Source organism: Vulpes lagopus, chromosome 2, assembly GCF_018345385.1.
Source record: "Vulpes lagopus strain Blue_001 chromosome 2, ASM1834538v1, whole genome shotgun sequence".
NCBI classification, from domain to species: Eukaryota; Metazoa; Chordata; class Mammalia; order Carnivora; family Canidae; genus Vulpes; species Vulpes lagopus.
In genome coordinates, this window is record NC_054825.1 from 145326451 (window position 1) to 145350751 (window position 24301).

Sequence of the window (24301 nt, forward strand, 5' to 3'; positions counted from 1 at the left end):
TTAAACACACAGACACACAGAACACACACATACCCCTGAAATGAAACATGCATGTATGGCCCTATACACGTGTCTGTGGAAGAAACAGCTTTGCGTCCCCGAGTCTCCCATGCAGGCTGCACCTTAGCAGACACGAAGTGTAAACAGAGAATGATCTTTAGTTTGAGAATTCCTGAATGTCACTGACACTTTCCTACTAATGGGCTTAGGAATGTTGACATTTTCAAGAGGCGTGGCAACATTTATAGGCAACTCTTTAATGAGTCTTTGGGGACTGAAGGGGGAGGTCGGGCCAGCCGCTCTTCACATGGTTTTAGGCAGTTAAATCCTTTAAAGTAGGAATAGTGAAATCAAGTCATTTTTCCTTCTTATTTTTCTTTGTTGTAAGGTTATATATAAATGTATGCATATATGGGCATGAGAAAAGAAGAGATATCCTGGGAAGAAAGAAACCAGACAACAAATCCTAAAAACAAAAAACAAAACAAAAAAACCACAAAGACCCCCTCCCCCCCGAAACTATGGAAATTAAAAATCTGAATTTGGGGGACAGTGGGAGGCAACACACTCTTTTCACAGAGCCGTCACATGCCACAACTGTCCTCAAAAGCAGGAATGGAAAAAAAAAACCAGATACCAGCTGCAGGATGAAGCTGGGGTCTTGGCTTTTTAGCTTTTAAGGTCTTTGGAACAAAGCTGGGCCTCAAGTGCCTTTTCCAGAATAGGCCAGAGAAGATAAGTCCAGTTTGATTTTGAAGGCTTTAGTTAGCTCTGTGGCCAGCAGCTCGTGGAGGGACACACCATCATGGGAGTACACCCAGTTCTTCCCAGTCCAGTCGTAGCGCTTGGGCCCACTGCAAGACACAATAAATACATAGAAGGTCCATGAGAACAGCCCTTTGGAGGAAATGCTGCCATCCAGACACAGACTGGAAGAAAGCTCCAGAAAGTCTATTTCACAAAGCATCCATTTGACTTCTAGTCTCAGGGTCTTTCTATTTAAAAATAAATATATGGGATCCCTGGGTGGCGCAGCGGTTTGGCGCCTGCCTTTGGCCCAGGGCGCGATCCTGGAGACCCGGGATCGAATCCCACATCGGGCTCCCGGTGCATGGAGCCTGCTTCTCCCTCCGCCTGTGTCTCTGCCTCTCTCTCTCTCTCTGTGACTATCATAAATAAATAAAAAATTTAAAAAAAATAAATAAAAAATAAAAATAAAAATAAATATACAATTTATCCCCTGCAACAATTCAACAGAACAATTCTTAAGACCTGAAAACATCTGAACCCTATCGATGAGTCTCTGTAAATCACATTCTGATCTTTCGCTTTTCCTAACTCACATATGATACCTCCTAGGTCAGAGCAGTAGTTTTTATGTTTGTTTGTTTTAAGATTTATTTATTTACTCATGAGAAACAGAGAGAGAGAGGCAGAGACACAGGCAGAGGGAGAAGCAGGCTCCCTGTGGGGAGCCCAATGTGGGACTCGATCCCAGTACCCTGGGGTCACGACCTGAGCCAAAGGCAGATGCCCAACCACTGAGCCATCCGGGTCCCCCCAGAGCAATGTTTTAAAATTATAGCCATTAGTGTACCACTGACAAACTGTCCCTTATCTATATTATTGTTATTATGATTTTAGTACATTTATAACATGTGTAACCACTACCTCTATCTACCAAAACACTCCTGCACCTCACCCTCTCCTCTCCCCAGCTCCTGGCGATCACCTAGTGTGTGTGTGTATATATATATATATATATATACACACACACACATACACAAATATACATATAATATATATAATATAGACATGTGTAAAATATATATACACGTATATAATATATACATATATATATGGTATTATGGTGTTTTTGTTCTTTTTTTTTTTTAAGAGAGAGCATGAGTGAGGCAAGGGAAGGGGCAGAAGGAGAAGGAGAAGTAGGCTCCCTTTTGAGCAGGGAGTCCAATCCAAGACCCTGAGATCATGACCTGAACTGAAGACAGACACTTAACTGACTGAGCCACCCAGGCAACTCTCAAAAATATTTTTTTTAAATTTTTATTTATTTATGATAGTCACAGAGAGAGAGAGAGAGAGAGAAAGGCAGAGACACAGGCAGAGGGAGAAGCAGGCTCCATGCACCGGGAGCCCGACGTGGGATTTTATTTATTTTTTTATAAGATTTTATTTATTTATTCATGAGAGACATGGAGAGAGAGAGGCAGAGACACAGGCAGAGGGAGAAGTAGGCTCCATGCAAGGAGCCTGATGTGGGACTTGATCCCAGGACTCCAGGATCACTCCCTGGGCCAAAGGCAGATGCTCAACCACTGAGCCACCAGGCGTCCCCCCAAAATATATTTTAAATCCATGAAACTGAGAGTTTCTCCACCTCAAGCTGGTCCAATGAACAACAGTGTATATCCATTCTTGCTGGGAAGAGTTATTTGTGTGGACCTGGATGTAGTAGGGTTTTGACATGTCTGGTCATTCCAGATGTACACAACAGTGCCCATTAATTCTGCCTCTACTCAGACTAGTGGAGGGGTAGGCATGCCAGCAGACAGTGACGATGCACAGGCATGCCTTGATGGAGATGGAGCAGGGAGCCCTGGGAGCTCACAAGAAGGGGCGCCTGGTCCACCTGCATTCTCAGGGAGAGATTTCCCAAAGTCAAGACTGTAAGGAGTTTACCAGGGAAGAGGGAGGCTTAGAAGGGAAGCATCTTGGCGGACTATACAAAAAGCATCAAAGATTTCTGTATTATCAACCAAATGCTTGGGTTTGACCATGTTCATAATCGTGGAGATAATAGGGACAAACCCAAAGGACTAGGGCCTTTGTTTAATACACACGACCGGTCAAATACAAATGATCCAGGCCATAGAGAAAGAACTGATAGTCCGGACCAAATCCAGAGAACATTCCTTGGGCCTTGGACTCAGATTTGCTGCCGAAATGCCAGGGAGAGGGTGAGAAACTTGCAGGTCCCTCCACTGCTCCCAACAAGGTGTCCACCCAGACCTCTGCTTTATCCCACCCTACAACCTCCTCAGGATGGCAGGCTAGCTGGGAGAGACCACTGTTTCCACAGGACCTGAAAAGCTGTCATTTAAAACAAAACAAAATAAAACAAAACCACCACCCAAAATATCAGAAATGCATTCCCATTTAAGATTATTTTGGACATAAAAAGTTGAGTGGAAAAATAATTCTTTTTTCTTAAGGAACACAGTATCTGTGATAGTAAATGGCTGCTTGACAGAATTTCTTTCCATATTTCCACTTTGAATTACAGATCAAACAAGCCTGGGGTAGGATCATATTGCTGGCAGGTGTGTCCAAACATGGTACAGACTTTTTTGGCCTCCAGATACAACACAGAGGGAATTCCTTTTGTGGAGCCATACAGATGGTTCCTGTGCCCTGCCCATATTTAAATAGCCACCAATCCCAAAGGTGACAGCTGGGTTTGAACACATCCACTCAGTTTCTCATATGGTTTCTCCAGACGTGAAGGGTAAGAATGTACAGTCCTCATGCATGGTTCTGGTTAGGATTGGGACAACTGTTTGAGGCCAAAGAGAACAGGCTAATTGTCTCACGTAGGATAAAACACCCAATTTCAAGTTAACTGGGTCTAAAAAGCAATATAGGGAGAAGTGGGTGGCTCAGTGGTTGAGCGTCTGCCTTTGGCTCAGGTTGTGATCCCGGGGTCCTGGGATCAAGTCCCACATCAGGCTCCCTGTAGGGAGTCTGCTTCTCCATGTCTCTGTCTCTCATAAATAAATAAATTTTAAAAATACTTTGAAAAATGAAAAAAATAGGGCAGCCCGGATGGCTCAGCGGTTTAGCGCCACCTTCAGTCCAGGGCGTGATCCTGGAGACCCGGGATTGAGTCCCATGTGAGTCCCATGTCGGGCTCCCTACATGGAGCCTGCTTCCCCCTCTGCCTGTGTCTGCCTCTCTCTGTCTCTATGAATAAATAAATAAAGTCTTAAGGGGATCCCTGGGTGGCGCAGAGGTTTGGCACCTGCCTTTGGCCCAGGGCACGATACTGGAGACCCGGGATCGAACCCCACATCGGGCTCCCATGGAGCCTGCTTCTTCCTCTTCCTATGTCTCTGCCTCTCTCTCTCTCTCTTTCTCTGTGACTATCATAAATAAAGAAAAATAAAAATAAAAAAGATTTAAAAAAATAAATAAAGTCTTAAGAAAAAAATGAAAAAATAAAAAGCAATGTAATCTATAAGGGCCTTGCTAGAAATGAGTGATTTCTGGAATTGTTTGTTGAATTATAACATGCCTCCTAGATGAGACTAGGGCAAAGAAGGCATAACACCTTATTTATTTTGAACAAATAATTACATACCATGGCATGATAAAGAGTATGATGTTAACTGCCTAAAAAATGATATGAATGTTGGGACAGGAGAAGAGTTATAATTTTTTTTTTTTTTTTAGATTTATTTATTTGAGAGAGAAAGAGAGAGCCAGGGGAGGAACAGAGGGAGGAGAGAGAGATCTCAAGCAGACTCCCTGATATGGGCGGAGCCTACTCAGGGCTCGATCCCACTCCCAAGATCATGACCTGAGCCCAAATCAGTAGTCGGATGCTTAACTGACTGAGCCACCCAGGTGCCCATATAATTTTTTTTTTAATGCAAATACCATTGGGCTGTCAAAGAATTACATGCTGGTTATGTTTGGACCTTTCCCAAAGCACAGTCAGTATGTTGCTTTTGGAAGTGCTAATGACCCAGGAAGGCTGGTCTGCCCTTATAACCACCCAGATAGATGCAGACGGACAGGAACCCTCTCTCCCTGCACACTCCCAGGCCTTGAGCTGCAGCGCAGGCGGCCTCCAACATAGTCTTTTCTTCCACTACACTGAAAGCACATTGATGGAAAAGGCAGGAGGGATTCAATGCCCTAGAGTCCCAGCTTAAGACACCCTCCCACCTCCACAGAGGGAATGCAACCAACCTTTGGCAAGATGCTCAAAACAAGCTAAAGGTCAAACTTTAACCTGCTTTGAAGGCAAAGTGCAGCTCATTCTGAGGCTGCAGCATCAAAAGTGGCTTTTGTATTTTTAAAGATTTTATTTATTTTATTCATGAGAGAGAGAGAGAGAGAGAGAGAAAGAGGCAGAGATATAGGCAGAGGGAGAAGCAGGCTCCCTGTGGGGAGCCCAATGCGGAACTCGATTCCAGAACCCCGGGATCATGCTCTGAGCCAAAGGCAGACACTCAACCCCTGAGCCACCCAGGTGTCCCCAAAAGTGGCTTTTTAAAAAGGCAGGACAATGACTTGATACAAACTATCCAGGGCAGGTTCTGAAAAGTGATAAACTTTTTGTTTCAGATCTTGCCAATATCTCAATATCTGCTTATAGCAACCAGATCACTGGCCGACCGAAGTTACAGAAGAAGAGTTAACTGTCCTGCGAGGATGGGGTGAGCAGGAAGCATCAGGAGAGGTGCGCTCACAGACACCCAGCCCCGAGGCCACTCTCCTCTTAGAGAGTCCACAACACCACACCTCACAGGAGCTGAACAACGGGTGCCGATGTCCCCGGACGTACCTGGATGGTGAAGATAACCAGATTTGCTTGTTTGGGGTCTGCTTGTTGATCACGTAGGTTCCTAGATCTCCACCCAGTTTAACTGTTAAAACACCACTCTGGCGGACCAGGTGGCAAAAGCAGGAGGAAAATAAAACAAAGCAAAGTTACCACTTTGTCACAATTGCTTCATATCTCGACACCCAGGCAAGTACACAACACACCCGTGAAGACGCGTCTTTCGTGTTCAGGAGGAGCAGATCATGCCAGAAGCACACTGCTTTCGGTCAGACTCTGATTAATCAGGCTAACTCGGAGGGGAGGCCGTTGTGCTCTCCCGCATCCCCCGGGGACTCCCAGTGTTCCTGTCTCGAGGTGAGGAAGCAGCAGAGGCTTGCCTGAGGAGGAGCCTCCACATCCTGCCTGCTGCCTTAGTCCCCTCAAAGGCCATCCGGAACACACAAAAGGATGCTAAAAAATGCAGACACCAACTCTACCTGGGTACCACAGCCCGAACGTGGGACAGCACAAGTTCATTGCCCAAACAAGGAAAACAGGCAAAGTCGAGGGAAGGAGTCAAACCACCTGCTTTGCTGGTCTTAGAAGAGCCATAGCACCAGCTCTGCTGGTAGAAGGCCGCCACTCCAGACAGTTTTTGTTTTCAGACCCTTCCCACGCATCTCACAAGCTGCTCTCAAGGGCTTTATGTTTCCCTCAGGAGCCCTGAATTCTTTAAAAGACTGGTTGGTCCATCTTTGCTCAATAAATGCTCATTTAAATTTGAAAACACTCTTTAAACAAAGGAGCCCTTTACTCTTAAGGTCTGAGGTTTCTTTAGAATGCTCAGAATATTACAGAAGCAGCCACACTGCCCAGTCCCTTTATTGGAGCTGGTGTGCAAAAGGCAGCCCCTGGCTGTTCCCCACCCTGGGCATAGCCCATGGAGACACACGGCCGCTTTTCTGTGGGCTTCTAAGCCCCTTTCCAATCAAGAGGCCCTGAACATTTCTTAGAACACTTTGTGTTTGGTTTGTGTGATAATAATAACATATAATATATATGATATATATAATGTAACTGACAGGCAAGGGAGGACTCAACTGGGTTACACTTTTTTTAAAAGAGATGTTATTTGAGAGAAAGAATAAGAGAGAAAGAGAAAGAGCATGAGGGGAACGGTAGAGGGAGAAGGAGGAGCAGGTTCCCCAAGGCCAACACAGGACCCTGGAATCACAACCTGAGCTGAAGGCAGATGCCCAACCGACTGAGTCACTCAAGTGCCCTTGAGTTATACTTTTAACAATATTTTTTTCTGATGAAAAATGAAACAAAGAGGAATTATACAGACATCAGAAATACAAAGAGTATAAATAAAATGAAATCAATAAAAATATTAACCAATACTGTCCAGTACCTACTTTGTGCCAAGCGCTGTATCTGACACTTTGTGTAAGATTGTATTCCCTGTGACCATAACTATCAGAGGTGGGAATCCTTATCCCAGCTTTACAGATGAGGGAAACAGGGACAGAGTAATAAGGAATACTTAGTAACCAGCAGAGCTAATCTTAAATCCAGATCTGTTTGGGTCTAAAAGAAGCTGATGTTGCCATAACGTGAAGAGCTCTCTTGATCCCATTAACCAACGATACAAGCTGTTCCCTCTCAGCTATCAGCTTCCGGTTTTTATTTCTATCTATCTATCTATCTATCTATCTATCTATTTAAATTTTATTTATTTATTAGAGACACGGGGTGGGGACGGGGAGAGGCAGAGACACAGGCAGAGGGAGAAGCAGACTCCATGCAGAGAGCCCAACATGGGACTTGATCCTGGGTCTCCATGATCAGGCCCTGGGCTGAAGGCGGCACTAAACTGCTGAGCCACCCGGGCTGCCCCAGCTTTCAGTTTTGTTTTTTTTTTAATATTTTATTTATTTATTTATTCATGATAGACATAGAAAGAGAGAGAAAGAGAGGCAGAGGCACAGGCAGAGGGAGAAGCAGGCTCCACACCAGGAGCTCGAAGCGGGATTTGATCCTGGGACTCCAGGATCGTGCCCTGGGCCAAAGGCAGGCGCTAAACCGCCGAGCCACCCAGGGATCCCCCAGCTTCCAGTTTTTAAATGCATTTCTGAAAAGGACTAGGATCACAGTGTACATAAGTTCGCTTTTTATTTTTATTTTTAAAGTTTAATTTTTTTAGTAATCTCTACACCCAGGGTGGGACTCAAACTCATGACCTGGAGATCAGAAATCACATGCTCCATTCACTGAGCCAGCTAGTCACCCTATTAAGTTTGCGGAAAAAAAATTTTCTTGAAACCCACCTTTTCTATTTTGGTAGGACTACCACCTTTCATTTACTTAAAAGTGTCTTGAGGCACCTGGGGCACTCAGTCGGTTAAAAGTCTGACTTTTTTTGTTGTTGTTGTTTTCAAGATTTATTTATTAATTTATTCATGAGAGACACAGAGAGAGAGGCATAGACAGGCAGAGGGAGAAGCAGGCTCCCCGGAGGGAGCCTGATGTGGGACTGGATCCCAGGACCCCAGGATCACGACCTGAGCCGAAGGCAGATGCTCAACCGCATCTGGTGTTCCAAGAGTCTGACTCTTGAATTCATCTCAAGTCATGATCTCAAGGTGGTGGGATAGAGCCTGCTTGCAATTCTCTCTGCCCCTTTTCCTCTGCCCTTCTGCCTGCTTAAAAAAAAGAAAAGAAAAAGTATCTTAAAATTGCATAATTCAACAGTTTTTAGTATTCCACAAAGTGTTTTCACAAAGTGTGCAAATACCACTAATTCTCAACTATTTCCACCTCCCCAAAGAGAAACCCCACACCCTTCATCAGCCACTCCCCATTCCTTCCTCCCCCAAATACATACTTTCATAGCTTATTTTTCCATGAGGCAGCAGGCTCAGGGGATCGAGACAGAATTGTTTGCAGTTTGATCTATTTGTGATCCTTGGGTGCTCCACCAGGCCTTGCCCCCCACATTGGGGAGGTGAGGGCGTAGTGGAGAGCACAGAGGGCCACTCTGAGTCTCATCAACCCTGCGGCCTTCCTTGGGACAACATCGAGTCCAGAGACTCAGGGCAGGGATGGAGGGGCGCAGGCGCTCAGGGGTTGTGTGCGCTCCTGCTCACTGTCACCCCTTAGAACAGACCAAACCAGGGATGGCACATCCAACTGCTAAAAGCCAAAATCAACTCTTTCCAACTCAAAATCTTCTGGAATGATTCCAGGGGACTGGCCTCTCATTCACAAAGAGCTTATTAATAAAGCAGCCGTGAGGTTTCTCCTAGCTATGCAGACCTCAAGTGGTCTCCTCCACCCGGCTCCTTCTCTGCAGCACCCCTCCCCACCTAAGACCATGACCCCAGCTGAGGCACCCCTGGCACAGTCAGCCTGACACCCGGCAGCTGGGACCAGGGCCTGTGCGTGGCCCCCACGGGCCCTCGGCCTTCCTCCCCGCACCTGCATCTGAGCGGACTGCTTGTTGGCCGGACGCCTGCCCCCACCCCTCCACAACTAGGCACCCTGAGAGCAGATTTGTCTTTATCATCCAAGCACCTTCAGTGTCCAGCACATTGGTTCTTAGTGCAGAATACTGGACGGATGCAAAAATATATTTGTGGAGGAAAGAACAGTGACCAGGGATGCTGATAAACGTGCGAAGTTAAGGGCGCTGCTACACAAGACAGAAAGTCTCAATCCTCAGCCAACCCCCCTGCTGTTCATTGCGTGTCATTATTTTTTCCCCTGGAGCCAGAGGCACTTTCCAGAGGAAACTAGCAAGTGGAGGAAGGAGGGGAAGGAAATTAGCTGCCTACTGGTTCACCAGGAGTTCTTGATCCTTTTGGAACTGTCTGTAAGTGGCCCAGATGAAGAGGGCCTTTTGTTCATTAGTATTATTCCATAAGGGGCACTCAGATTATTTTGGGCTTGTGGACAGACTTGAATGCAGAGGAAGGTGGGGACGTGGGGGAGAGTCAAAATACTTAGCAGCTTCTGGCGGGGGTCACTAACCAATCACAATAGCCCCCCATCTGCAGCTGGTGGAGGCTTATTCCCGCCAGTCAACATCAGCCCTACACACATGGGAGCAAAAGGAGGCATTTCTGTTGTCACTAGCTCATTGTGTGGAAATAGACACATAGGAGATGGCAGTGTTGATGTGGGCAATTTCAGGTATATGTGGCTTCCCACACTTCAAAAAAAGATACCCCTCTTAAGGAATAAGAATAATGAATGCAAGTCACTTTTAAAGTTCAATCGTAATGTAAATCCCGTGAAGTAGAGGGGTGTCACCCACTTCACCGCTGAAGAACCTGCCACTCACAGAAGTTAAGATAATTCACTTAGGGGCTCTTGGAAAGAAAATACAAATCCAGGATGGAGAGCTAGATGCTTTGTCTCCATACCCAGAAGAAATGCTGCCTCTGAGCAAGTGTCGGTAAGCTGGCACCCACCCAGAGACGGTCTCCAGGGGTCTGCAAGCTGCCCTGCCCTGAAGCTGAGATTGTACTCACAGGTATATGGGTACGTTTTTCTTGGGAGAAGGTCCAGGAAAGGTCAAGAAACCTCTGCTGTATGGCAGTGATATGCCAACCAGTATTTTTAAGCAGAAACAGGGGCTAAAGAGTAAAGAGTAAAGAACATGACACCAAACAAATTCTCATTAAAATGTCAAAGAGCCCAGGGCTCCACCAGGGGGAAGAAGAAAGGTGGCTTGGAAGTAACCCCTCCGACAGCATGGTACTTATTACAGCCCTGGTCAGATTTTGCTGGTCAAGTGCAGCAGACTTATGGATGCCTAGTGACAGGAGGTGCATTCTGCTGTGGTGGGCAGTCCCCTCTAATGGCAGGGCCAGTGGGGAGTGAGGCCTGGACCCAGACACCCACACCCCAGATGATCTACTCCACTGACAAGAAAACAAAACAGCCAAGGAGCTGCTCACATTTCTCACTCCACAGGGAGCAAACAGAACAAATGTGCTCTCAGGTCTCTCTGGATTACTGCTTTCATTTGTCTACTTTGCCAGGAGCAAGTTGCTAAAACGTCTATGATGCTGTGTGGCATCAGGGAAAGTATGTTTCCTGCACGTGGGCCCATTTCATTAGTGAATGGAATCAACATTAAGTCTCTATCATGTACTTGGCAATGGTTCAGGCATTGGGATACCAAGAATGGACAGTGTCTTGGCTGCCAAGGAACTCAGTCTCACCATGGGAGCTGATATGTAAGTAGAGACAACACAGAGTGATCCATGCTCTACAGAGTCATCTTCAGGGTGCAGGGCAAGGGAATAAGCGTGGTATCTGCCTGGAGCATCTAGGAGGACTTCCCAGAGGAGACAATGCCCAACTGGACCCTGAGGACAGGGAAAGATTACACCCCAACAGAGCTCAAATAAGAGTGATACGGGTATTCTACTGCCTATAATGTAGTTTCAATAGATTTATATGTGAAATATATGTCGGCTAATACCTGAGAGACTCAAATCAGGAGTTCACACCCCAGGGTAGATAGCATTTCAAAGTTCTCAGTCAGAAGTCTCAACAAAAGAGCCAGCTACTGTATACTTTAGTTTCTATGTGTGTACTAGAGAATTTCCTAATTAGTAAATGATTTGTTAGAAATAATTTTTCCCTGGTGAGGAGAACGATACTTAGATATATGTACTGGCTAGAAAAACACAGGTGTCTCTTCCCTTTGCAGGAATGGGTTACAGAATCTGGAAAGCCCAGCAGCTGGGTCCCTCTTCAGAGAGATACTCTGCAGGTAGGATTCAGGTAGGGTCCTGTGACCCACCACTGGGTAGGGTCTTTTTTTTTTTTTTTTTTTTAAGATTTATTTATTTGTTAGAGAGAGAGAACAGCCGGAGGGGGAGCAGAGACAGAGGGAGAAGCAGACTCCCCGCTGAGCACAGAGCTTGACACTGCTGCTCACTCCCAGGACCCTGAGCTCATGACCTGAGTTGAAATCAAGAGTCAGGGATCCCTGGGTGGCGCAGTGGTTTGGCGCTTGCCTTTGGCCCAGGGCGCGATCCTGGAGACCCGGGATCGAATCCCACATCAGGCTCCCGGTGCATGGAGCCTGCTTCTCCCTCTGCCTATGTCTCTGCCTCCCTTTCTCTCTCTCTGTGACTATCATAAATAAATAAAAATTTAAAAAAAAATAAATAAATAAAAAATAATTTAAAAAAAAATTAAAAAAAAAAAAAAAAAAAAAGAAATCAAGAGTCAGCCACTCAACCAACTGAACCACCCAGGCGCCCCTGAGCAGGAGCCTTTGCTCCTTGATTCGGGGAGGTACACAGAATCCAGCTGTTAGAACACTAGCACATTCACTACTAATGAAACATTCATGCAAAATACTTGAGTCACTAAGTATTCTCACTAATCTTAGAAGAATGGGCGGTGTGACTGCTTTTGTGGTATGTTAATGAATGTTTGCATGTATGGCCGAGTTTAGCCAGAGACCGGGTTTCCCTAGAAGTACAGCCAGCCCCTGGTAGGGAGGCTGGGGGAGAAGAGCCCTGTAACCGCCCCCAGCTCCCTCATCCCACAGTCAACCTGGGGAGGCCAGTCAGTAATGGTCTCCCAGCAGCTTGCCTTCCAAGGCTGTCTGTGTAAGCACTTACAGCACCGTGCCTGGGTGATGCTCACCACAGTCACCTAATCCACCTGGAAGGCAGCCAGTCCTTATTTGCCCCATCGCCTGAATTTGACCTCCAAGTCCCTCACTGTCCTTGCCACTAGGCTGGAAATCCTCCAGATTCTGCTCCCTGCTCCATCGGAGGGAGTCCCTTCTCTGCCTAAGGGCTTCCCCAGTAATAATATCCCACACTGTTCCTATCACGTTAGCCCGACAGCTGGTTGTCCAAAATAATTCCACTTCATAACATTTCTGACTATTAATTAATTGCTCTCGAGAGGATTAACCTCGGTGGGGATTTTCTCCTGCCAGAAAAGGAGCCCTCCCTGCAGCTGGAACAGCATGCTAAAGGCAAGGGTGCACCCCGACTCGGGGCTGCCACCCGGTGGCCAGTCGATGTAGAGCAGCACTCCCTTGGCTTCAGGGATCCGCCTGCCGCCACCTGTGTTTAGGATCATCCGAGGAGTGATTATAAAAACTAAAAAACCTCCCCTGCCCTGCCTGGGCCATATTCTCAGACCAACTAAATAAAAATTATCTAGGGGTGGGACCCAGGGTGTATGTTAAAATCCCAGGCGAGCTTTTAGAAAATATGCTTCCTGAGAAGACCCTGACCTGCCAAATCAGAAGCCCCCAGAAGAGGAACCCCTGTCTGTGTGCTCTGAGCACACCCGGTAGGAGAAGGAGTGGCCTAGTTCAGAGCTGCCCATGCCTGCAAGAGAGTCCTCTTGCTAGACAAACACATGCCTGGTCCCTCCCTGATTTATCTTCACAGGCACCAAGAGGGAGTTTGAGAACCGGTATTTTTAAGCAGAAACAGGGGCTCATAGAGGCTGTGACTTGCCCAAGGTCACAGGGCAAGAACATAAAACTCCAGTCTCTTGGTCCTATCCGTAACTGCCTGCTGCTGGATGCGAAACTCCATTGGAGGGGGAATTCTTTGTTTTATAAGCTAGAATTCTTAGGGAAGAAACAGACATAAGAAAATAAGTAGAGAGGTACCCCAAACGAGACATCATAGTCTTCCAATGTGTAAGGTTTGTCTGCAAGGTCTTCAAAGAACTCTGCTAAGGAGTCCAGTGTCGTCTCTGCCAGTCGTTCATAAGTGGTCTCATCCAGAGAGCTGCAGGGAAAACATGAAAACCGCCCAAAACACACATTTACCAAATTCCTCCAGTTTATTAATGTCAAAACCCACACATTTATTTTTTTATTTTTTTAGAAATGATTTTTTTAAATTTTTTTTTATTTATTTATGATAGTCACAGAGGGAGAGAGAGAGAGAGAGAGAGGCAGAGACACAGGCAGAGGGAGAAGCAGGCTCCATGCACCGGGAGCCTGATGTGGGATTCGATCCCGGGTCTCCAGGATCGCGCCCTGGGCCAAAGGCAGGCGCCAAACCGCTGCGCCACCCAGGGATCCCAACCCACACATTTATTTATTTACTTAATTTATTTTTAATAAGCTCTATGCCCAGTGTGGGGCTTAAACTCACGACCCCAAGATCAAGAATCGCATGATTCACTGACTGAACCAGCCAGGCACTCCAACATATCCAGTTTTTACTTAAATTTTAAAAAAATTCAAGGAAAATAGCTACCATGCACACAGAAATTTTAATCAGCATGAAAGAATTTTACAGAAGAATCCCTTTCTTTTCAAGTAAGCAGCCCGCATGCACAGTCAACTACAAATAAGTCTCTTCTGTATCCATCTGGAATTTTGTATTCTTTTTAATACAGAAATTGAAGCACCTTACAGTTTTTATTTAATGTACCCTGGAAATTGTTCCATATTAGTACATACAGACTTTCATGGTATTTTATTTTATATGATTTATTCAATCTGACTTCTTCAGCTGGACATTATGCTTATTTCCATTGCTTGTGTTTTTATTATTAAAATTATTTTGGGCCAACAACAATGTGGGGGAAAATGTTTGCATTACATGTATCTGAAAAGGGACTTATTTCCAGAATACATAAAGAACTACAAGTCAATAGGAAAAAGAAAACCCAATAGAAAAATGGGTAAAACACTAAAACAGATATCATTTCAAATGAGATATCCAGGGACACCTGGGTGGCTCAGTCAGTTAAGTGTCTGCCGTCGGCTCAGGTCATGATCCCAGAATGCTGGGATCAAGCCCCAAGTCAGGCTCCCTGTTCAGTGGGGAGTCTCCTTTCCCTCTGCCCCTCCCCCCAATTTGTGCTCTCTCTCTCTCTCAAAAAAAAAAAAAAAAAAAAGAAAAGAAAAGAAAAAGATATCTAAATGGCCAGTGAACACATGACAAGGGGTATAACTTTGTTAATCTTCAGGATAACACACATTAAAAAATCACAATGAGGGGCACCTTTGGCTTAGGGCGTGATCCAGGGGTCCTGGGATGGAGTCCCATATCTGGCTCCCTGTGAGGAGCCTGATTCTCCTTCTGCCTATGTCTCTGCCTGTCTCTCTGTGTCTCTCACGAATAAATGAATAAAATTAAAAAAAATTCATAATGAGATACTACCAGAATGATTAAAAAGAGATAGACAATATCTGAAAGAGACAGGTAATATCAAGAGTTGCAGGAAGTGAAGAACTCCTCTCCATCAGGTGTGTGTTTGTGTGTGTATGTGTGTGTGCGTGTGTGTGTATAAGTCAAAGAAGCTACTCCATAAAGAGGACCTCATGTCACCTGGAAATCTTGGCCTTTGAGGTGGATGAGGGACCATCTGGGCCTGTGGTGGCAGCCTTGGGGTTAGAGGCCAATGTGTGTGTGAGTCTATGTGTGGGAGGAGGGGCCATCGGCGGTGGGGAGCAGACTGTAGCAGTGCTGGGGAGCTTTGCACCAAACCCACCACATCCTTCCAGGGCACCCAAGAGGCTAAATTCCCGGCATCCCCTGCAGTTAGCTGGGGTTCTATGACCAAATTCTTCCCACTAAAATCTGAGTGAGGGACAAGTGCCACTTTCAGGACTTCCATGCTCCGGTCCCTTTCTGTGGATTGTAACCTGGGTAGGGTCACCGGGCTCCTAGGTGCAGACAACAGTAAGGTACTGACAAGTGATAGGAGGTTGGAAGGACCCCGGCTGCCTAACTCACTGCATAGAGGCATGCCCACCCTGGACTGTTTGACCATGAGGACACGAACCACTCCCAGACTGAGCCATTACAGTTCTGGGTCTCCTCGTTATAGAGCCTTTGCCTACTCTAACTGCTAAGTCACCAGAGAGAATAATAAGAGAACTCTGGAAACAAGCTAAATGTCCAGCAATAGGGGATAGGTTAAATGAACTGTGGTGCATCCATAACTGTTAATAATATTTCATTAAAAATAATGTAGTAGAAGGGCACCCGCATGGCTTGGTTGGTTAAGTATCTGACTCCTGATTTCAGCTCAAGTGTTGATCTCAGGGTTGTGATTTCAACCCCATGTTGGGCTTCACACTGGGGGTGGAGCTACCTAAAAAAAATAATAAAACAATGTGGTAGGTAGTTGGTGATATGGAAAGATGCTTATGAGTGCTGCTGCTAAGGGAGAAAACAGGTTTGGGTGCGATGGGCTTTTTTTTTTATACTGGTAAGAGAAAAGGAAAAAAATATTTTATATTACTTATTTTTATTTTTAATTTTTATTTCTTAAAGATTTTATTTATTTATACATGAGAGACACACACAGAGAGAGGCAGAGACATAGGCAGAGGGAGAAGCAGGCTCCATGCAGGGAGCCTGATGCAGGATTCAATCCTAGGAACCCGGGATCACACTATTAAAGGCAGATGCTCAGCCACTAAGCCACTCAGGTGTCCCAGAAAAGGAAAAAAATTAAAAAGATAATTGAAGTATGAGCAGCAATGCACACATTATGTATTGAGGGAGAGAAGGAGGGAGGAGGGGGAAGGGCTCTCTGATGTGGAAAGTGCTTTATCTTACCCAGGGCTGCTCACAGTTCCCGCTGTCCTCATATTCATCAAACAGACACTCTGCTTTTTGACATTCACAAGCTGATTGAGGTGGTGGAGGCTCAAACTCTAAAAGCCAAAGTTGAGAAGAACATTATCATTTTTCAGTGTATTACAGTCTGTGAAGAATATTATCATTTTTCAGTGTATTACAGTCTGTGAACGCAAGGTTTAGGTTTCACTACTTGTGCATTTGAGAATAAACCAGGCTAAATCCCCCCCCTCCCCCCCAGTACTTCTGGAATGTTTTTACCTTGTAATGCATTACCTGGAGTTTGCTCTGGCTCTCTCCAAGCCTGTGCTGTCCAGTGTAATAGCCCAGAGCTACAGGCTACTATTTAAGTTTAAATTTATTGATATGAAATTTAAGAAGTTCTTTCCTGTCACCTCCCACTAAAATTTGAGTGAGGGGGCAAGTGCCACTTCCAGGACTTCTATGTTCTGGAAGGCCATGTTTCAAGTGTCCTGTGGCCTCCTGTGGCTAGTGGCATGTAGGACGCAGTCACCATCACAGGAAGCTCCATGGGCAGCACTGCTCCAGGCTGTTCGAGTTATGAAGTGATCAGCACAAGCAAGGTCAGGGAGCATCAGCAAAGCTCCCGGGATCTGACTAATAGAAGCAACAACATCGGCATGTCTGCCGATGTCCAAAAGAGAGGATCGGACTGCAGATGGACAGGTCTCATTAACATGATCTGCAGGAGATAATGAATGTGACCTGTTGATTTCTTCCAATACATAACTGCTGAGCATCCAGGCACTCGTCTCTGGGGCCAGCAGCCCTATGGACCAGCTGGTGAGACAGATGCCATAACCAGAGGATGGTGACAAACACCAAGGGGACCCTGGCTGAGGAATCTGCCCCAGCGTGGGAGAGGACAGAGCCTGTAAAAGGAGAGAAAAGTGGTTCTTAAGAGTGGAGGTGGCAGGGGAGAGGATGGAGAGATGGCCACAGGGCCTTGTGATGGCACTCAGCTGGACATCAACCTGGGAAGGCATCCGAGAGCTTGAGGTGGTTGGTGGTAAGATTTACCTTCTCTGAAGGTCACTTTGGAGCAGGGCTCAGAGGCCGTATTCTTGAGCTATCCGTGCCCTTGGCAAGCTGAGGAAGGAGAAGGCCAAGGGCAAGGGGCTGAGAAATGAGCAGAAAAGGGAGAAATGGGAGGGGGGTGCAGAGCACAGAGGCTGTGATTTTATTTTATATATATTTATTTAAAATATGTTGCTTTTTTCTTAATTTTATTTATTTATTCATGAGAGACACAAAGAGAAAGAGAGGCAGAGACACAAGCAGAGAGAGAAGCAGGCTTCATGCAGGGAGCCTGACGTGGGACCCGATCCCGGGTCTCCAGGATCACACCCTGGGCTGAAGGCAGCGCTAAACCGCTGAGCCACTGGGCTGCCCCGCAATAGTTTGTTCTATAAGGTCACCATGAACACAAGGTTAGCGAGATGCTCCTATGGCAGATACAGGCTTAGCTTCCTTCCGGCTTCAGGCTCATGTGACCAGCTGACCCATACATAACCTTGTTTGCATGCGTTTTTGTTTAAAGACCCCTGGTTTGATACATATTGTTGAATCACAAGCACCATGTTCGGGGCCATTTCAAATAGTGAAATCAGGGGCGCCTGGCTGGCTCAGTCGGTGAAGCATCTGCCTTTGGCTGGGTTTGTGGTCTCAGGGTCCTGGGATCCAGCCCCAGTCAGGCTCCCTGCTCGGCAAGGAGCCTGCTTCTCCCGCTCCTCTGCTTGTGTTCTCTCTCTCTCTTTAATAAATTAAATAAAATCTTAAAACAAAAATAAAAACGAATAGTGAAATAACCAACAAAAACCACAAAAATGCAAACAATGTGTCACTACGTAGGTGGTGAAAAGGACACTTGATGACAGCGTGGGCACTGAGGTAAGAAGGCAGAGTGTCATCTTGTTTGACCTCAGTGGGAACAGGCAAGTGTGGGGCCAGTCTAAGTTTTTGCTGCTCTCTGCATGTCCCAGAGTGACCACAAAATCCACCCTAGGTATTGATTTTTGGAGTTACAGATAAATTTTACTGAGCAGGTGAATTCAGAAGTACAGGATCCGTGAAACACAAGGATAGACCATATTTGTATTTTACAGATGAGAAAACTGAGCAAAGTCACACAAGCACACAGATACAAAGTGGAGGAGCCAGGATTTGAACCCACACCATCTGGCTCCAGGGTCTGGGCCACAGTGGAAAGAATCACACAGCTGGGAATCGTACAGGATTGTGGACATGTAAGGGAAGTTCGAGAACTGGGACCTCAGAGTTTCCCTTTTCTCCAGGAGCCTGGCCTCTCAAATCCTAGCTGTCGCAGTGTGACACCTTTGCTTCAGTCTTTTCCCATTTCATTTTTGGTTTTGACTTTGATATCTTGGATGGCTGTTCTGGGTGCAAAGTTTGCTGTAATGCAAGTTACTCACAGCCAGAAACAGACATTTATATTTGGCTGTTTGTTTGTTTGTTTGTTTTAATTTAGTTTATTTGTTCATAAGAAACCCACAGAGAGAGAGAGAGGTAGAGACACAGGCAGAGGGAGAAGCAGGCTCTGCGGGGAGCCCGATGTGGGACTCAATCCCAGGACCCCAGGATCATGACCTGAGCCGACGGCAGATACTCAACCACTGAGCCATCCAGGCATCCCTATATTTGTCTGTTTTTTTTTTTTTTTAGATTTTATTTATTTATTTATTCATGAAAGACACACACAGAGAGAGGCAGAGACACAGGCAGAGGGAGAAGCAGGCTCCATGCAGGGAGCCTGATGTGGGACTTGATCCCAGGACTCCAGGATCACGCCCTGGGCCAAAGGCAGGGGCTAAACCCCTGAGCCACCCAGGGATTCCCTATTTGTCTGTTTCTAATCATCAAAGGAACTGCTGCCGAAGACTCCTTGCTGGTCTCTTACCGGTTCTTCCCAAGCTCACATGCCCTGGGGACCTGCTTAACCTTTCAGAACCCCTGAAGGCAGGGATCACAGTACCTGCCATATGGACTGGTGATGAGCATTAGTCAGGAGGAGACGAATACCCTAAATACAGGGCTGGAGGGTGGTCAGTCAGTTTCGGTGTTGGAGCATGTCAACAAAGGTGTAGAGAGGCAGAAGGTCAGAGGCAAAATCCAGCCCCTGCCCACGGGAGAAGCTGCCCCACTCTGCTAGTGGGCGACAGATGGGATTCACAGTGGGGAGGGCTGTATTATGAGTGCTCCCCCTGAAGCCACCCAGCAGCCACCCCTCCTGCTTCCAAGCCACCCGGGGCCCTTGGATGATCATTCTGTGATGGGTTTGCCCAGCTTGAGTCTTCAGGGTTCAACCAGTCTGGGGGCTCAGCACCGGGCTGGCTCATGGAAGGCATCTGAGGAAATATGAGATGGTTCTAGGCCTACCCTCTCAGGCCCCAGCCTTGGAACTGCATGACTCAACTGAGGTCCACCCCGGGGAGGCCTGGCCTGGGTGGCCAACAGGGAGGCCAGCCCTCACCCCAAAAGGGGTCGCCTCGGCAAAGCACAACGCTGGAAGTCAGTTCTCACCCGCTTCCAGGGGGGATGAACCAGTACAACCACTCTCAGCATCAAATGAGTTGAGTATTTCCTGGTCCCTTGCCTGGCAATGCCATTCTGAGGATTCAGCCACAAAGGGCCTTTGTCCACACCCAGGAAGGCCCCACAGCAGCACCACCGTGACAGCAACACCGTGGGCAAATCACATGGATGTCACCAGGACACTGGATAGAGTATGATGTGCTCACCCAATGGGATACTATCCAGCAGAGAGAATGAGTTAAGTGACAACACTGTGTCAGTGTCAATGAACCTCAAAAACAATGCTGAACACAAGGAAAAAGTCACAGCAGAATAAATGCAGCATGTTTTTTTTTTTTTTTTTTTTTTTGCATCACAGTGCATGGTTTACGGAGGCATATATCGGGGTGCAACTCTAAGGAAAGGAGAGGAATGCCTGACAAGTCAGGAGAGCAGATTCGTCTCAGGGAGGCCCGGTCGTAATGAGGAGAGCCCCAGAGCCTTCCGAGGAACAACTAATATTCGGTCTCTTAATCTAGTGGTGAGAATGTGGCAGTTATTAATCTTTAAACAGGACACATATTTTACATACACATATTTATGTATAAATTCATGTACATTGTCTGTGGAAGACAATAAAAATGAATTTAAAGTGAATTAGGTCATAACCTGCTTGCCAGGCCTGAGGCCAAAAGACCATGGGTCATAGTGATGATCTTGTTCCTCTACAAAAATTCACAGGTGTCTGCAAACATTCCGAGGTGTGCAGACATGGCTGCAGCAGCGGCTCATGGAGTTATGTAACAGATGGCAACATGTGGCAATCTCTCCTTGGAGCTGCCTCCAGTGCACCAGGGTAAGTGTTTGAGGATCAGTGCCTGATGGAACCAGATGCCTCCCTAGGCCACAGAGTCGCACACTTAGAAGGAAAGCATTTCTGTAGATTCTGGGTTCTACTGAGAACCCAGAATGTTGAGATGATAATATTTTGAAAAACTAGATTACATAAATGTAGTGTTGGAATCTTTTTTTAAAACTAACCTCTAGGCCCAACATGGGGCTTGAACTCATGACCCTGGGATGGAGAGTCATATGCTCTATCAACTGAGCCAGCCAGGTGTCCCACTGTGGTATCGAAATTAATTTCAACTGCTTTTTTATATTCTGTCAATGTAATGTAGCTACTAGAAAATTTAGAATTACACACGCAGCTCCCATTCTATTTCTTTTGGACGGTGCTGTAGAAGTAGGATAGGGAGTAGAGAAAATAAGGATGGGGAAGAGGCCCACCCACTGAACTCAGGTCCTGGTGAGTTGTGGCGTGCAGAGATGTTAGGAGTCAGCCTCAGGACAGTTCAGGCCTTAAAACAAATTAAACAAGGTGATCCCAGTTGCCATCGTCATCCACCCAACTCCGCAAGTATTGGAGATGTGTAAGCAAACTTGTGTTACAGACAAGCTCAACAAACTCAATTAATTTACATGGTAGAGGAGGCCCAGTGGGGTGATTCAGGTTGTTTACTACCTCCCAACCTCCCAAGACTCCTAATCCCAATGTGTGTCCAGTGCCCACCCCCTGCGTGGCAGCTCTAAGCTGGGCATGCTTCTGAGTCAACAGCCCTCAACAGCCACTAGGTACCATCCAAGAGACCATGCCATATCTTGTCACTGTCCTAAGTTAAAAACTGCTGCCAATCCATGGCCCACAGGGGTTGAAGTGCAAGCCAGGGCAGCTCCAGGTGGGAACAGCACAGAACAGCCCAGGAGAAGGGTAATAAATGTCTGTGTTCTGCACTGGGACATCGTGGAACCAGCATGGTCACGACTGCCTATTTTTCTGGAGAAGCTGCAAGATCCAGTATCAAAGGTCCCAACTTTGAGTGTTGGCAACCAATTCTAACTTTTCTTCACACACGGTCAAATAACAGGGCAGTGGGAAGTTTAAGTCTAAAGTCCCAATTCCAGAGCTCCACAGGCAATTTGGGTTGGACTTCACCTGCCTTCCTCACCACACAGGGCCCACCCAGCCACTCAGCTACTGTCCACCTGCCTACCCGGCCCAGGCAGGTCCCCCTTTTAGGATGCTGCTCTCTTGCCACCTCCAAGCGCCACCTCCAAGCCGGGTTACACATCGCGTCCACCCCGCTGTGAGTCTTCCTCAGTCCACAGCCACTCCTTGGGCTTCCTCCTCTCAGGTCTCGGGATTGCCTGGGTCAGACGCTTCACTGCATCCCCCAGGGAAGGAAAGAGAATGAACTCCCAGAGTTGAAGACTTTATTATCACGTTCAGCCAACTGGATCCTCACCCCAGCTCGGCAGGATGAGCGTTCCTCATCCTTTCATCTCTAGACAGAAAAGGAAGCCAGGCCTCTGGGAGGGGAGGTCCCCGGGGTCGCAGAGCTCTGCAGAACCCAGCCAGGCCGAGGAACCCAGGCCGGGTCCTATTCCGAAAGCTTTGCTGCGCTACCTACTGCGCTCCAGGGCCTTGGTAGTTCCACCTGGCTCCAAGGAAGCTTTTCGTTCATAAAAGCACATTCTTGAACACATTGCTCTAGAGTTATAAACACACACTACTATACACTGCTTCGTTGGCATGTGTGCTGTTTCAGTCTATTTATATGCACTTACGCAGACACTAGGATCATCTGCCATACACGTGTGGTGCAGTACCCAGTACAGTATATAGTATCACTTAAACCTTGGTTCTGGCAGAGGGAGGCGGCGAGCTGGGCGACCACCACGGACCCCCGAGAGCGGGTCCCCGGCCACCTTCCCTCCGCAAGCCGCACCCCGCGGAGAGGGCAGCGCGCTCCACTGCCGCCCCGCCGCCCGCAGAGCGCGTCCCCGCGGGCAGAGCGCATGCCCGACCGGCAGAGCGCGTCCCCGCCCGCAGAGCGCGTCTCCCACGGGCAGAGCGCATGCCCGACCGGCAGAGCGCGTCCCCGGCCGCAGACCGCGTCTCCCACGGGCAGAGCGCATGCCCGACCGGCAGAGCGCGTCCCCGGCCGCAGAGCGCATGCCCGGCTAGCACAGCGCGTCCTCCGCAGGCAGAGCGCATGCCCGACCGGCAGAGCGCGTCCCCGGCCGCAGAGCGCATGCCCGGCTAGCACAGCGCGTCCTCCGCAGGCAGAGCGCATGCCCGGCCGGCAGAGCGCGTCCCTGGCCGCAGAGCGCATGCCCGACCGGCAGAGCGCGTCACCCCCGCCCTCTCCGCGGGCAGAGCGCATGCCCGACCGGCAGAGCGCGTCCCTGGCCGCAGAGCGCATGCCCGGCCGGCAGAGCGCGTCCCCGGCCCGCGGCGCCGCCGGAGCCCCGTGAGCGCGCGTGCCCGCAGCGTCCCAGCGTGCGCGGCCTCCTCCGCCGGCCTGCGGCCCGGTCGGCTGCGCGGCGCGGTACTCACGGCGTGGCTGGGCCCGCGGGCCGCTCCTGTCCCGGCGCGCAGCCCCCGGCCGCCGTGGAGCGGGGCGGCCCTCGTGGGCCCCCGGGTCCCCGCGCCGGCCGCGGCTGAGCCCGGGGGTGCCGAGCGGGGCAGGAGGCCGGTGGCGGCGCGGCGCCCGAGCGTCCACATGCTCCTCGCGGTCTGCGGCGCCTCGCCTCCGCTCCGGGGTCGCCGCGGCGCCCCTGCTGCTACGGGGGGGGGGCTCAGGGAGAGCGCGCTGCGTGCAAAGCACAGGGCTTGCCCCCGGCAACTCGTGAAGGCGTAACCACGGCCCTCGGTCCTCGGAGCCTTGGGCCTGGCGACCCACGGCTGCAGGGTTCTAGCCAGGAAGGGTTGGCGAGCTGCAGCCTTGCTGGGGCCTGGACGCGGTGCAGGCCTCGAACCCGCTTGGCTGTGCGAGGTTGGAGCCGTTAGGACCTGCAGACTGCAGAGGGATTGCCGGGTTTGCGCCCGGGCTCTGTACTCGGCAGCTGTGTGACCAGTGGGCGGGTTAATTCACTTCTCCGTGCCTCATCTGGAAAGCGTGGTTTATAAAAAGTTTCTTCTTCTTAGGGTTTTTTTGTTTTGTTTTTGTTTTTAGATTTTTATTGATTCATGATAGACGTAGAGAGGCAGAGACACAGGCAGAGGGGGAAGCAGGCTCCAAGCCAGGAGCCCAGGCGGGACTTGATCCCGGACCCCAGGATCGTACCCTGGGCCAAAGGCAGGTGTTAAACCGATGAGCCACCCAGGGATCCCCTTCTTAGGGTTGTTTTAAGGATAAAGTGAGTTAATCTATGTAAAGTGGTTTTTTTTTTTTTTTTAGACTCTGCTAAATGCACGCTATTAAGTTGTTAATACATTTTAAGTAAAAGACAGTTTTACTTAGGTTGTAAGGAATTGCAAAGGAATGCAAATTGTGAACGTTTCTTTTATATTTTTATTTATTTTTAAAGATTTGTTTATTCATGAGAGAGGGGAGAGAGAGAGAGAGAGAGGCAGAGACCTAGGCACAGGGAGAAGTGGGGAGCCGTATGTGGGGCTCAATCCTGAGATTCCTGGACCACACCTTTGGCTGAAGGCAGATGCTCAACCATTGAGCTACCCAGGCGTCCCTTTATTTATTTGACAGAGAAACCACAGAGAAGCAGGTGGAGT

The 24301-nt window shown here is 48.0% G+C and overlaps 2 protein-coding genes across 2 annotated transcripts in view; one reads left to right on the plus strand and one right to left on the minus strand.

Annotated features, from left to right (window-relative positions):
* LOC121478396 (translation initiation factor IF-2-like) overlaps positions 1-7314 on the plus strand; it is a 44721-nt gene extending 37407 nt beyond the window's left edge. Inside the window, exon 3 of the mRNA XM_041733454.1 lies at positions 5371-7314. The gene's annotated coding sequence lies outside the window, so the exon portion shown is untranslated. The remainder of the gene's footprint in view (positions 1-5370) is intronic.
* FXN (frataxin) lies at positions 242-23306 on the minus strand. The gene is made up of 5 exons (XM_041740431.1): positions 23126-23306; positions 16153-16250; positions 13236-13356; positions 5591-5688; positions 242-854 (listed from the first exon to the last, which is right to left on the minus strand). The coding sequence occupies exons 1-5, from the start codon at positions 23291-23293 to the stop codon at positions 704-706; spliced, it is 636 nt and encodes a 211-aa protein (XP_041596365.1). The 5' UTR covers positions 23294-23306; the 3' UTR covers positions 242-703.
* Between the last annotated feature and the right edge of the window lie 995 nt (positions 23307-24301).